The following is a 12,935-nucleotide window of genomic DNA, read 5'->3' as shown; positions in this document are numbered from 1 at the left end:
GAGGGGCACCTATGGAGAGAAGACCAAGGACGTCCTGGGATGTAGGTGCTGGGCAGATGGGAGGAGAAAAGCCCTGCTCAAAGAAAAGCAAAGCTGGTGGGACCCAGTTAGGACAAAGTCCTAGGCTGCAAGAGCTTCCTGCACGTGGCCCCGCTGGCACAGCGCACTGCATCCTCCTTCTTCTTCCCACCACCTCCTCCATCCTGCTCTGCTGCGTGTACCACCTCCACCTGCCTTGCTCCAACGCCTGGTCCAGAGCAACCTCTGGCCAAACACAGAAAAGGCGACTGCAGCGTGGGACAGACTTAGCCCAAAAGGTTATGTCTGCAGCTCGGGTGTCCTGCATGCACCCTGACATCCACTCCTTGGGAGTCAGTGGCCGGACAACGCGCGGGAGAATACGCTGGAGGGAAAATACCAGGGCTGACCTCAAGATGGCCCAGTAGGTCTTTGCCAGCCAGGAGCTTCAGGAGGAGAGGGACCGAACCCATCCAGGAAAATGGCTCCCACCAGGACACAAACACGCAAACAAACAAAATGCTTTCCATAAACCCACTGAATTACACAAAGCTTGACTAGAAGACGCAGCTCCCAGGCTGGCAGTGCTTTCAAGCAGAGCCCTCTACCCAGAGCAGCCCCAAGAGTGCTGCTCCCAGCTCAGGCTCTGGGCAGGCAGTGCTGGTGCCAAGCCACGACCACTCTGCCTCCGCTTGGAAGTCAGAAGAGCTGAGATCCAAAGGGGGAGAGCTGATGTTAGCCCCAGCATGGGACACGACAGCTGTCCAGAGCTAGGAGAATTAAGCTTTTTCAGGAATGAAGAAGAGCTGTGCTTTATGAAGCTACTCCTCATGCCACAGACAAGAAAACCCAGATGACAGAGTCTTCCAGTGGTTTATCCTCTACTGCCCTACAGTCAGCCAGCTTTTCACCTCCCCAGGCCACAGGTAACCACAACGCTGATTGCTATTAGAGGCCTCTCCTACAAGCACAGAGGGCCAGGGGTGTGCTTTTTACCAAACGCCCATTATAAATCCACTGGTTTTGGAGCCATTTTGACTGAATTCATTATGACACTGGACCCAGAATTCACCTGAGATCCTGCTGCAGAGGGTTTATTCTTCCTTACAGTATAGGCAGACAATGCTGGGACAGATGGCTTTGCATTCATCAGTGCAATTGTCCAAATATAGCCTGAGTTACTTTGCCCAGGAATGGAAACATTCACCTCCTGCATTCATTACCCCACCTCGATGGCTCGTTGCTGGAAACGGAGCATTTCATGCAATGCCCATCTCATTTCCCCTACTCTAAAAATTTATTCCACGTTTCTCCACCACCCTTCACCCTTGTTTCCAACTCCTTTGCTCCTAATTCCCAAGCAGCAGAATCCAAGCTCCTCAGAGCACGTCAGGCATCATGGCCCAATAGATCTGTGCCAACCACAGCCCCCACGGCGACAAACATCTTTGCTGTGATGCCCCAGCCAAGAAGCAGACCCGAAGGTGACAGCCAATTGCACGATGATCCCCGTGCAAAGATTTCACGTCCAAAGCTTAATGCAAAGGCACCCGCAGAGCCACACGTTGCAGCAGGGCTCGTGCAACCAGCACGTTTCAGACAAAGCCAGGAACGGAAGGCAGCTGGGGACCCACTGCAGGAGGACAAGGAAAATAAGCGTGCTGTACTCATTTTAAGTAGGTGTTGCACACTCTTCTTTTTGAGGGGGGGAGACCTTAAAAATAAAACATTTATTTTGCATTACTGATATCATTTCCTTTCAAAACAAAAAGCCGGCCTGCGGGGTCACAGAAGTGAATGGGGTCAGTGCTACTCCCTGTAAGTGCTAGAGAAGAGCATGCTCGTAAGGCTGCCTTGCTTAGCTCCAGCAATGCACTTTAGGATGTAATTACATGAACAACTCCATCAGCAAAGCTGACTCAAAAGGTTCCTGACCCTGGATATTCAGTCCCGTCCCTGCGCCGTAGTTCACCACCCTCTTCTTGAGCCAACGTAACCATGTGAAAGGGTACACCACGGGCTCGCTCAGCAAAATGATCCCCACTAAAAGCGATGACAAAAATAAGCTAACCCAAAGATTTTGGGTTGGAAAGGAATTCTTTTCCTATTTTTAAATCAGATTACTGTGTTATATCTCTGTTACCAGCTCCTCCCTGTTAGTCTCGGAGCCACGTCCTGCCCTGCTGCCACCCGACCAGCCCACCCTAAGGCTTCTCCTGCCTGTCCCCACAGCTCCCCGGGCAGCTCCGCTCCCTCGCTGCAGGCTGCCTGCATTTCCCTCCCAGGAAACGACTGCTGATGCCCTCCTGGCCCTGAGATAAAGAACAGCACGCAGGAGGGACACCGACACCATCAATCCTTCCCTCGTGACCTAAGGCCGATTCCAACCCGATCCTCCAGGACGGAAGACCAGAAGGAGCAACCCGCTGACACTCAGCAGCCTGGGGAGGCAGGTGTCCTCCAGCCGGCAAAACTTGTGCAGGAAAATCCAGACAGTGAGATAAAATTAAGCAGTGGTATAATTCATTGCCCAGAATTTACTAATATGCAACCTAGGAAGAGCACCAAGGGCCATAAACATTTCAAGGCACTTCGCAGTGTTTTATCACTGTATTAGAGTACTTGCCTTTTAACATTTATTTAAGAAAATAAACTTCTGCGCAGTAGTTTCCTGGGAAGAAATAAATTAGCATGTTCTGACCAGCCGCAGCACAAGCACCTTCGTGTTGGAGGTACGCAGAGCAAAGCCTACACACATTTTTACCCATCTGATGCGCTTGCAGAATGATCCGAACATGGAAGGGGAAGGATGAACTTGATGCTAAGGTGTTGGTCTGAGATTCAGACGTGGCTCAGCTCCTCTCTCTGCCTCTGCCTGCGTGACCACAGGCCCCTCACTTAACCTCGCAGTGTCTCAGCTCTGTGGCTACGAACACGCAGCAAAACCGCTCCCCTCGGCTGCCCGGATTAATTCCCATTGTGCTTAAAAAGCAGGCAAAATGGTTCCACGCACAGAGGGAGGCAATTTGACATTTCCGAAGAGATAAAACCACACTAAAGAGCTTACAATGCAAGGGCTCAACCCCGGCAGACTCCGAGTACCCTCTCTATCCACTAAACCCATCTCCTGCAGTCAGCAGCACGTTACCCTCGCCACCCAATGGCACATCAACGCGATTTGCTTAATCACCGGTGGCACTTGTGTCCTGGCTGCAGGATGAGGTCCCAGCAGCCGAGCAGACTACGTCGGGGCTGAATCCGGCCCTGGAGCTTTTCAACTTGGAGGAGAACTTGCAACAGGCTGAAGGAATCCTCCCGCTGGGCCTGAGGACCGTGTGCTAACGAGGCTGTATCCCCACTCATATTTTAGCTTGGCAGGTCTGGTGCTCCTTTCATCTTTTGCTTCAGGTAGCTCTCTTTAATTAATAACATTTCTGTGCCGGCGCAGGGAACTTTCCACCCAGAATGAATGGCCCTCTCTCATTAGAACCACGACTGTCATGATGTATTCAGGAGCAGGAGCGTGATTCATTCCCCTGTCTGGGAACGCGGGGTGCTGCTGGGGGGTGGCGGGGAGAAGAGTCTCTGTAATGAGTGACGGAGGTTTGCTGAAGTTGATGTGCGACTCTGGCGGCTTGAACTGCCTTGTCAGGACAAGCCTTCAGAAAGGTGATGTTCCTACTCAAGAGGTTTTCCTCATTAAAGAAATTGCATCTTAACAAGAGGGAAGAAGGGGAGGGGCGGCAGGAGAGCTGCTGTCTCCCCGACTCCAGCCTGGTTCATGCGAAGCCGGAGCTGAAAGCTGGCTGATGGGAGCGCAGCCGGCAGAGATCAGCACTCCTTTTCTGAGCCCTCGTGCAGCAGCCAAATCCCCCACCAGTGATTTTCTCTCTTGCATTGCACCAGACCCATGAAGAAGTCACTGGTGGCAGGGCCGACGACCTCAACTCATGCCTCCATGAGCCCTTCCCAGGTGCTTGTGTCCCCTTCCCTGCACCCAGCTCTGTGTGCTCCCTGCTGCCAGAGGGAACCCAGGCAGACACAGCTCTGTGATCTTCCACAAAAGCTCCAATGTTCAACAAAAATCAAGTCTGCAGCCACAGTGCCATGATCCCTGAGGATCCTTGAGCCAAGCAAAGGCTTCACAGGTCCTTTAGCAGCTGAGTGTCCATCCTGAACGCTGCAGACCCAGACACTGCTAGAGACCATCAGCAGAGAGCAGTACCTTGACAGTCACTGTTTCTCTTGTGCTTTTCTTTGAGCTAAAAGTGCTACGCACGTTGCAGTGGGGTTATGTCCTCACTTCCAGCACTGACAGGCTGGAAGGTTCCTCCTGTGTTCAGGCCCATACTCCCCATCCAGCTTGCTCACCCCGCTGTGCTTCCCAGTGCCCAGGCACCTGCTGGAAACACCCACAGTAGACAGACCTGTCCAAAAAACACCGTTTCCAGCTCCTGAAGAGCACATGCAGACAGAAGCCAACCTGCCCAGGTCTCTGCTGGAGAAGCCAGGAACAAGGCTGCACGGTTTGCCACCAGCAGCCAAGCTGAAGACAATGAAGAACAGGAGCTACAAACCACAGGAGCCTCTGGTAAGCGGAGCACAGGTTGCTTCGCGGACAGCTACGCAAGCAGCTGTCACTGCTAAGGGAAGGAAGCTGAGAAAAAGAGCAGAGTCAGGAACGGACCTGCCCCAAATCACCGCTCCCCAGGCCAGGAAGCACTGCAGCAACACACAGACCTTTGTAGGCAGCAGTTCTTCAGCACGGGGCAGCATCGTGCTGTGGAGGAAGCACCAGTGCCATGACTTCAGCCTCGGAGTGCTGAGGACAGCACATGGACCCTGAAACCTCACACGCGGGGCAGATGGATTGCATTGCAGTGTCCCACTCCCCAGAACACTGTGGGCAAGCACAGAGAGCAGATGCCAGAGGTGTATCTTCACCCCAGAGCAATGGCCTTACCATTCCGGGTGCATTTCACCTCGTTTTCCAGAATTCCTCTGGAACCCAGAGGGGTTTTTATTGTGCAACACTTCCAAGGACACACTTGGGCAGGCAGCATCGCCTCCCCTCTCGCCGCCCCAGAGCCTTCAGTGCCAGGCGTGTGGTCTCCACACAGCAGAAGAAGGCACCAGCCACAAGTCTTTTAGGGAAGTCCAGGGTAATTCCCTGGAATACTTCCTAGATGTTCCACCTCTCTGCGGATGTATCTATCTCCCTGTCTGAGCAGCCTCGTTTCAGCTCCGTGCCTTCCCTCTTTCAAAAGAGATGCTCAGTTCTGCTTTGCTAAACCCTATTTGGCAATGTGTCTAAACACACGCAAACTTAATTAGTTCAGGAGGGAGACTCGGCATTTGTGGTGACGGATAAAAGTAATGGGAAATGAGACAAGTCAGAGCTGGCAGGGAGTCCTCACTCAAGCCTCGTTCGCTGGCACGGCGCTAATCAGATGTGACGCTACACGCTGCTGCACCCAATCGGCGGCGGAGCGGCGCGATGCGCTCCTCTCCGAGCGGCTGCAGCCAGGCTCCCTGCATCCGTCTGGTCGGAAACATGAAATTTATTTTCTGCTCTGCCCTGGAGACGCTTCCGGATTGAATCCTGGAGTTAATGGTTTAAAAAAAATTTTTTAAAAGGAAGAGGGAGAAACGAACCGCTCACTGCAGCCTCGTGGCCAGGAGTGGAGTCTTCTTTTCCAGCTGACTAGTGAGGCACAATCCATGCGAGAGACCACTGAAAATGGTGAATCAAGTATCTTGGGCCCAGATCTGCGTGTCCTGCTGGGCCAGCTCACCCCACAACCTCTACAGCTCACCAGAAAGAGGACCCAGCTTCACTTCTGTTTTCCCTACTACACAGCTCTGAAGCAGGAAAAAAAAGGAGAAGGTTGCCCATCCCGTGCAGACACTGAGTTAGGATGTCATTACCTGGGAACCTCGTTATCCCACTGTGAAAGGGATGGAAAGATGGGCTTTGAGCAGATGCAAACTACAACTCTGTTCCTCATAACCCTCACTGAAAGCAGTAATTTGGACTCTCAGAACAGCGATACAACAGTAAAGAGCTGAGAAAAGAGAACAGGTGAGAAACAGAAGTGTAGCACATCCTTGCAGCTGTTTTTGTGTTGGTCTCTAACAAGAGTTAGAGTACAATATACAAAGAAAAATATGTATTAATTCAAAGCAGAGACAAAGGAATTGGCAATATAACTCAGACACAGGTTCTGGTCATGGCCTCAGCAGAGACCCAGTAAATTCTGACTCAAAAGAGCATGGCAAATTTCTCATCTCCACTAGCGCTTGTGCTGCTGCTCCCATCCTTGTATCTCATGTCTCACTAATCACACCAAGAAGAAGTAAGGAGCTGCCACTCTACAAAGACCACTCTGCAGGGAGAAAACCAGTGCTGATTGCTCCCAGGCTGTGTGCAGTTTATTTAGGCTTCCAAGCTGGGGAAACCAATGTCACATGGAACACCAAGTAACACTACTAACGAGTTGTGGATGTCAGCTTAGCATTGTACGTGTCAAGTCCATGCTTTACCAGGGTGATAACAACAGGGGTCTTTACCCGGCACGGTGAGGAAATGAAAAGCTGAAGCGAGATTATAGCAGTCCAGGTGAATTCAGCACAGTATGACACTGATCTGCAAATATCTTACAGATTAGATTAATTTAATTCTTAAACACAATTCCACTTTATTTTTAATCCCATTTTCAGGATGCTGGTCTAGCTGTTTTGGTAATTAAACATGCGCATTCACCAAGACTTGTAGATCCCAGTCCCCACCTGGTACTCTCTCGATCCCAGTCACCCAGCTGATGGACATGACCTTAACGACAAGAACACCAATGAAGCGTGCCAGGCTTGGCTCAGGCTCTTTCCAAAGGCTACTCTGATTCACATCCAGTTAACGTGCCAAGATGACAGAGAGAAGGCCTTGCATGTCAAAGTCAGGTAAGGGCCACTGCTTGATTTGGGCGTACAGTAATGGTGTTCATTCATGCGCTCAGATACCCATCCCTTTGGAAAATACATTGGATAAAACCAGAAAACATTACAAAGCCCCGGTTTAAACCTTTCTTGGGGTTATGAAAGGATTCATTTGCTAGAGGGATTATCCTAGGCAGTGATCTGGCACTATGCCTAGCACCTACCTGTCTTCTTAAACAACCCTCCACTCCCAATTATGCACGGCAAACAACGATTTCCCTGAAAAACAAAGACTAGGGACAGTCGGAGGCTTGCAAGAACAAAGACATCCACACTACAGGCAAGCATGGAGCAGTAAAGCCCAGAAAAATCTCCCTCCCCTTCCATACTCACATCACTTTCAAATCCCAGTCTCCACAGGTCACAAAAATCGACTTGACGCTGGGATCTAAGAGGCCTTCCTTCGCCATCCACTCGTCAACCCTCTGAAAGGAAGGCAAGAAAAGGGGATGAGTTTTGCAGAGACAGGCCGAGCCACAACAGTTAAACTCAGATAAGCTGCTTGCAATCAAGAGAGAAGAAAATTGTGATCTTATCCACCCCTCTCCCTCTCTCTCTCTCCTCTCTTTGCTTGCCATCTGAACAACAGCACGTTTGGACCTTTGAAGATTTCTGATAGGAGACATCAGGCAACCAGAGCGGAGATGATCTTATCAGACATCGCAGCCGCGCTGCTCGCAGAGGGATGGGAGTTGTGCAGCGTTACCGGGATGATACAGCCCTGCTGTTACTTGCCATACCTCTGCTTCAGCTCTCCCTGGACCAAATGGGCTTGTGCTAAGTAGAACCTGTGTCCTCTCCAGCCAAGAGGAGCACACTCATTTCTTGAAGCTCTCCAGCGTGGCCTGGGGGAGGGAAGCCAAAGCAAGAGGCTCCACCGTGGCTCTCCAGGCATCAGGCTGGGAACTGAGAGGAATCAGGCAGCAAAACAGAATTGAGAGATTCTGACTACCTGCTTTGATAGCACTGGAAGCTGCAACTCTGCAGCCTCGCCAGCAGCATTTCCAGTGCTTCAGCAGGAGAAATCTCTCCTCTTCCCATCACTCGACACCTTCAGCTCCTGAACAAACAAGCACGCCCCAGAAACTGTCTGACCCAGATCGGATTTTAACCTAGAAATGTGCAGCTGTGCTAACACCTTCTCGGTCCAAATAAATCCACAGAGGTGTTTCCACGCTCTGTGAAACTCCTGTGGGATCGGAGGGGGCCATTTCCTGCCATACCCCAGTGGCAGTGTGCATTCAGCCATCCAGGCAAAGGTGTGTCCTCCTGGGGCAGGTAACAGGCACGGCCACGGGTGCTTAGGGCCCCGTGCCGCTGTCACAGGCTCTCTGCAGGGCAGGAAGGGCTGCCCCAAAAGTAGAGCCCAGCCTGCTGCCCCCAAGCCCTGTGCCTCCCTCCAGCCGCCGGGATCTCGCGGCCAGGCTCCTGCTGCGACCTTCCTGAAGTCCCTGATGTGAGCGCCCGCAAAGCGCCGTCTCCATGGAGGATTTTCAAGCCTTTGATTTGATTTCCGCACATAAGCAATTGTCGCAATTATTCTGATTAGGAACAATTAGGTAACACAGTGGTGGAAATCCTGACAGAGACAATGCATCGAACGGCAACCTGCAGCCCGAGCGGGCTCTGCTTGAGGAGGTTTCCTTCCCTATCTGACTACCAACAAAAGCTATTGATGGAGAAATACTCCCAAGCTAATTAAGCCCTAAATGCTGTAGGAATTCAACATTAAGCAGATGGCATTATTAGGGCTCTATCTGCATTCACACATCCTCCAGATTAGATTTCAGAGGCATTTTCCTTCTATACCACGTGTATTATCGAGCGTTTAAACAGGTAGAAAAAATTAATTTAATAAAGTGCTGAGGGAGGGAAAGAAAAAAAAAGAAGGCAGAGCTCCCAGAGCAGTGATCTCGAGCAGCGTCGTGGTGCTTTAAAACTGGCTCAAGAGAGAATCGCCTCTTCTCCTATCTACTGGCAGGAGTTTGGATATCTTGTCAGTACCCTTGACATGAACAGCTGGAGATGACAGATCAATGGTTCAATACTCTCAGCAGCGTGTCACTGACGTGACAGCAAATGTTATTCTAATGAAGCTGTAATCATAGTCAAATTACGCGGTTCGATTCTCAGCAAGGGGAGGGTGCAGGGAGCGAGCTGAAGGGAGGACGACAGGAGCAGAGGTCAGAGGTGAGGAAATAAAGGTTACTCTGCTTACCTCAAGCACTTGCTGGAGGCTGGGCTGCCCATCCACCATGCCTTGAATAATCCCAGTCAGCTGAAACGAGAGACAAACAGAGAGCAGGCGTCAGAGCGGCACTCAAAAGATCATTAGAAAGGGCTCCTCTCCTGTCCATCTCCCTGCGACCAAACCACGCTCCCCTGACCCCAGTGGGCACGTTGCTGAGGGGCCAGCGCAGCAGAGCCACGGGCAAGGGCAGAGCTCCATCCCAAAAGCAGGACACAGGGGGGCTCCTGCCCGCACCACAAAGCGGTGAAATCCCACAAGGCAGGGCACGATGGAGCCGTGGTGCGGCTGCACACACCGACACGATGCCCCAAATGCTGCCCCCTTCCAGATCTCCAGTTCTGAAGTTGTCCCGAATTACCCAAGCAGGGCAGCTACTGGGGGCTCTGGGCATGCCCCTGCTACCAGAGAGACACCAAAATTGCGGTGTCAGACAAACTGCACAGGCCACTGCTGGTAAGGCAGAACCACAGCGGCTCCATCCATCCTCCCCTGTGCTGGGCAGCAAAAATCACAGCTGGACAGCCTGGCTGCCTGAAGGTAGGGCACACGCACAAAAAGATGCGGTCTCACGGGCCTTTGCCTGCATTGCCCAGGCTTGCTGGAGGCACACAGAAAACAGATAATTTTTCTGTCTGCCTTCCAAGTGACAAAACTGTCTTTTCCCATATTGAATATCGGAGGTCAGTAGCTTGCCATCAATGCACCCAAGTAATTAAAAAAATCATTATCAAACCGAGCGCACGCCACGGGATTTCGCTTCATCTGGCGCCTTCCTCAAGCTACCCACACCTCGCACGTTTTCATAACGTGGAGCTCAGCCGCAGCCCGGCCGCACACCCTGCGACCTGCACGTGGTGCCACAGCATCCACCCGAGAGCATCCTCCGGGCACTTTCCCTGCAGGGCAGAGCTCACCGATGTGCACACCACAAACCCTGCCCCAAACTGTAGGGCTAAGCTTCATGAAAAGCACAGCAGCCGAAAGCAGCTCAGCTGCTTCCACCTCTCTGTTTCGCTGGCGCCTCGGCTTACAGCACTGAACTCGGAAGGAAGGAGAAAAAAAAAAGAAAAAAAAAAAAAGAAGAGATTAAACTCCAATTAAACTGTAATTACATTTAATGAATACCAAATACCTGACTCACTGAATAAACTGTAAGTGGAAAGATTATTTTCTCATCGTGACTTCCATGGAATGGTAATATATACCTTTTAGGGAAAGGATTTTAATTTTAAGGATGTAGAGTTCCTCTAGGTGGGTTTCTCAAGTTCATCAAGCCATTATGAGGTGGAATTTTAAGGAAGTGGAGAGACACACACACTCTCATATTCCAGAAACTGTTTTTATATTAATCTGTATTTTAATTGGGTAACAGCTGCTGCCTACAGACTTCCTGTATTCTAGGAGGCAAATAGATTTAGGAGATTAATGCGTGGCTCTTGCGAGCATTTTTCAAAGCTCCCTGGCTTGTTTCTTCCTCCCCTCGCTGTCCTCCTCTCCAGGTATTTGCCTGGCAGATGTGGGCAGCTCACCTCCCCACAAGGGGCTGCCTCTGGCTCTCAGGGCAGCTCAGACCAAACCCCTGGGAGCAGATGACAGGTGAGCATCTGGGGAGATGTCCGGCACCTCCTGCACCAACGTTAGCAGCTTCTGCTGCTCCTGCTACCTTCAGGACCGCATCGCTCAGCACCACAGCTCCGGTACAAACCGGTGCCCAAAAGGGACCAGATTTCTCCCCTCTCACACTTTCTGATCCTTTCTGTTCTCAGCTGTGTAAGTCACCTCTAACACCCACCCCAGTGCCTTGGGTTGCTGCGGTGCTGTTTGCTCGCGCAGTTTTGATAAAATATAAAAACATAAAATGGCACAATTGTAAAGTTTCACTGGCGATCCCAAGAAGCACATGGTGCTTGGGAACATAAACAAGCCATAAGGCATTTATCCTGCTGTACTTTTATTGTCTGTTCCTTCAGCAAAAAATCAATGAAAATTTATCATAAAAAGAGAGCAAAGTACCATGAAAAAGCCCGTACCAGCACCCTGTGTGTGGAAGGAACCTCTCACTTTAGCTCCTGGCACGAGCTTTTTGGGCATTGGACAAACCACCTGCATCTTCCCAAAGGGTGCGAGGAGCTTTTTGTACTTAGCAGCAGCTTCCGACCACCTGCGACTGCTTTCCACTGTCTCTGCCGAAACATTTGGCACCCCTCTAACTGTAACCAAGCCTTAGGACTCATGTTTTAAAGTCAGGTGAGGAGAGAAGGGACCAGACCCACAGAACGATCCAGCACGGAAGGTGTGCTCTTAGCCACCGGTGTGGGAGGTCAGAGGGACCTCCTGCAGCTCGGGTACAGCACAGACACACCGAAACCTAACCCAAGAGATGCCCCCAAGGGTGATCATGAGCTCTCCACCTTGCAGACACCCTTCCCATGCGGTGCTGTCTTCGAGAAGTGGAAGGTGAGAAAGGCTCCAGGCTGGAGGAGGAACATCAAGTGACCCCAGTAATCCTTCCACCCCAAACAGCCCGACTGCTTCCTGCCAAAGCGAGGAGCAGAGAGGGGAAAGCAGCAGCACAGCAGCCAGGCTCTCGTGCAATGTCAACACCGCTGCTTTGCTGCAGAGTTTATCTGGGAAACCATCGTATTTCTACTCCAAGACAGTTTGCTGATTACCTAAGCACTTGTCTCTGGTGTACAATCTGATAATCAGGCCCGGTCTTTCTTTGTAGACAAAGAGGCCAATAAATCTCACCCTTTGTAAGTAGAGGTGCACAGACAAAGCCCTTTACTGGCATTTAGCAAAATAGGTATTTTTCAGAAAACAGAAGGCAGCTGAAAGCTGAAGGCAAGTGCTGGAGGCGGGCAGGCAGTGGCTGCTGGGGAGCTGGATGTAGGGCAGAGCCAGCAGTGTTGGGGCGCTGCCTGGCCACACCACAGCACCCCCGGGTCCCCCCGGCACTACAGCCTCTGCAAAAAGCAGCTGCAAGTGACGGAGGGATAAAGAAACAGCAGGAGGAAGGATGCAGCTGAAACGGTATGTCAGTGTGAGTTCATTAGTGAGATGACTTCTCTGGAAATCAGATGTACAAAACTTACATTTGGGGCCTTTCTCTAGAAGGTAACATTGCTCCTGGCAGAGATCAGGTGCAACTGGGAGATTTAGCACAGCACACATTGTGCAAGCGTGTAGCCAGCGAGTCTCATGCGGGTAGGGCCAGCCCAAGTAGTTGTCCAGCCTTCCAGTACTATGCTTGCAAAAATGTCTCTGTTATAGCTATAAATGAGTGAGAACGGACGGCTTTCGGAAAGCCCCTCTCCTGAGAGTAATGTTTTCTGGGCTTACTCTTTTTTTTTCTTTTCCTTTTAGTTTAAATAAAATACCTTTGGCTGGGTTTTAGTTACAGGAGAAGGAAAAAAAAGAGAAGTGTGTGTGTATATAAATATAGGTTTTATTTTCTTATTTATTTTTACAATGTGCAGATACAGAAGGGGCTAGCTGGTCCTGGAAGATGTTTCACTTAACACACAGGAGCCATTTTTCATCCAACTCGTACGTGGAGGACAAGCATGTCAAAGGCCAAAACCTGCAGCTGCGGAGGCTGCAGCAAACACACCGTGGTGTCAAGGAGCCTGGATGAGACCAGGCCTGAACAAAAGACTCAGATGCCCTGATC

The 12,935-nt window shown here is 50.9% G+C and overlaps 1 protein-coding gene across 2 annotated transcripts in view; it reads right to left on the bottom strand.

The window, feature by feature from the left end:
* Positions 1-12,935, bottom strand: part of ERI3 (ERI1 exoribonuclease family member 3) — a 109,425-nt gene that overhangs the window by 73,913 nt on the left and 22,577 nt on the right. For both annotated transcript variants that reach the window (XM_032192494.1, XM_032192493.1), the window contains exons 4-5: positions 9,230-9,289; positions 7,345-7,436 (exon numbers count right to left, since the gene is read on the bottom strand). In XM_032192494.1, the coding sequence (XP_032048385.1) occupies positions 7,345-7,436; positions 9,230-9,289 (152 nt within the window). The remainder of the gene's footprint in view (positions 1-7,344; positions 7,437-9,229; positions 9,290-12,935) is intronic.

Source organism: Aythya fuligula, chromosome 8, assembly GCF_009819795.1.
Source record: "Aythya fuligula isolate bAytFul2 chromosome 8, bAytFul2.pri, whole genome shotgun sequence".
In the NCBI taxonomy this organism is placed as follows: domain Eukaryota; kingdom Metazoa; phylum Chordata; class Aves; order Anseriformes; family Anatidae; genus Aythya; species Aythya fuligula.
The sequence above is the reverse complement of the archived record's forward strand: the minus strand, read 5'-3'. Positions and strand labels throughout refer to the sequence as shown.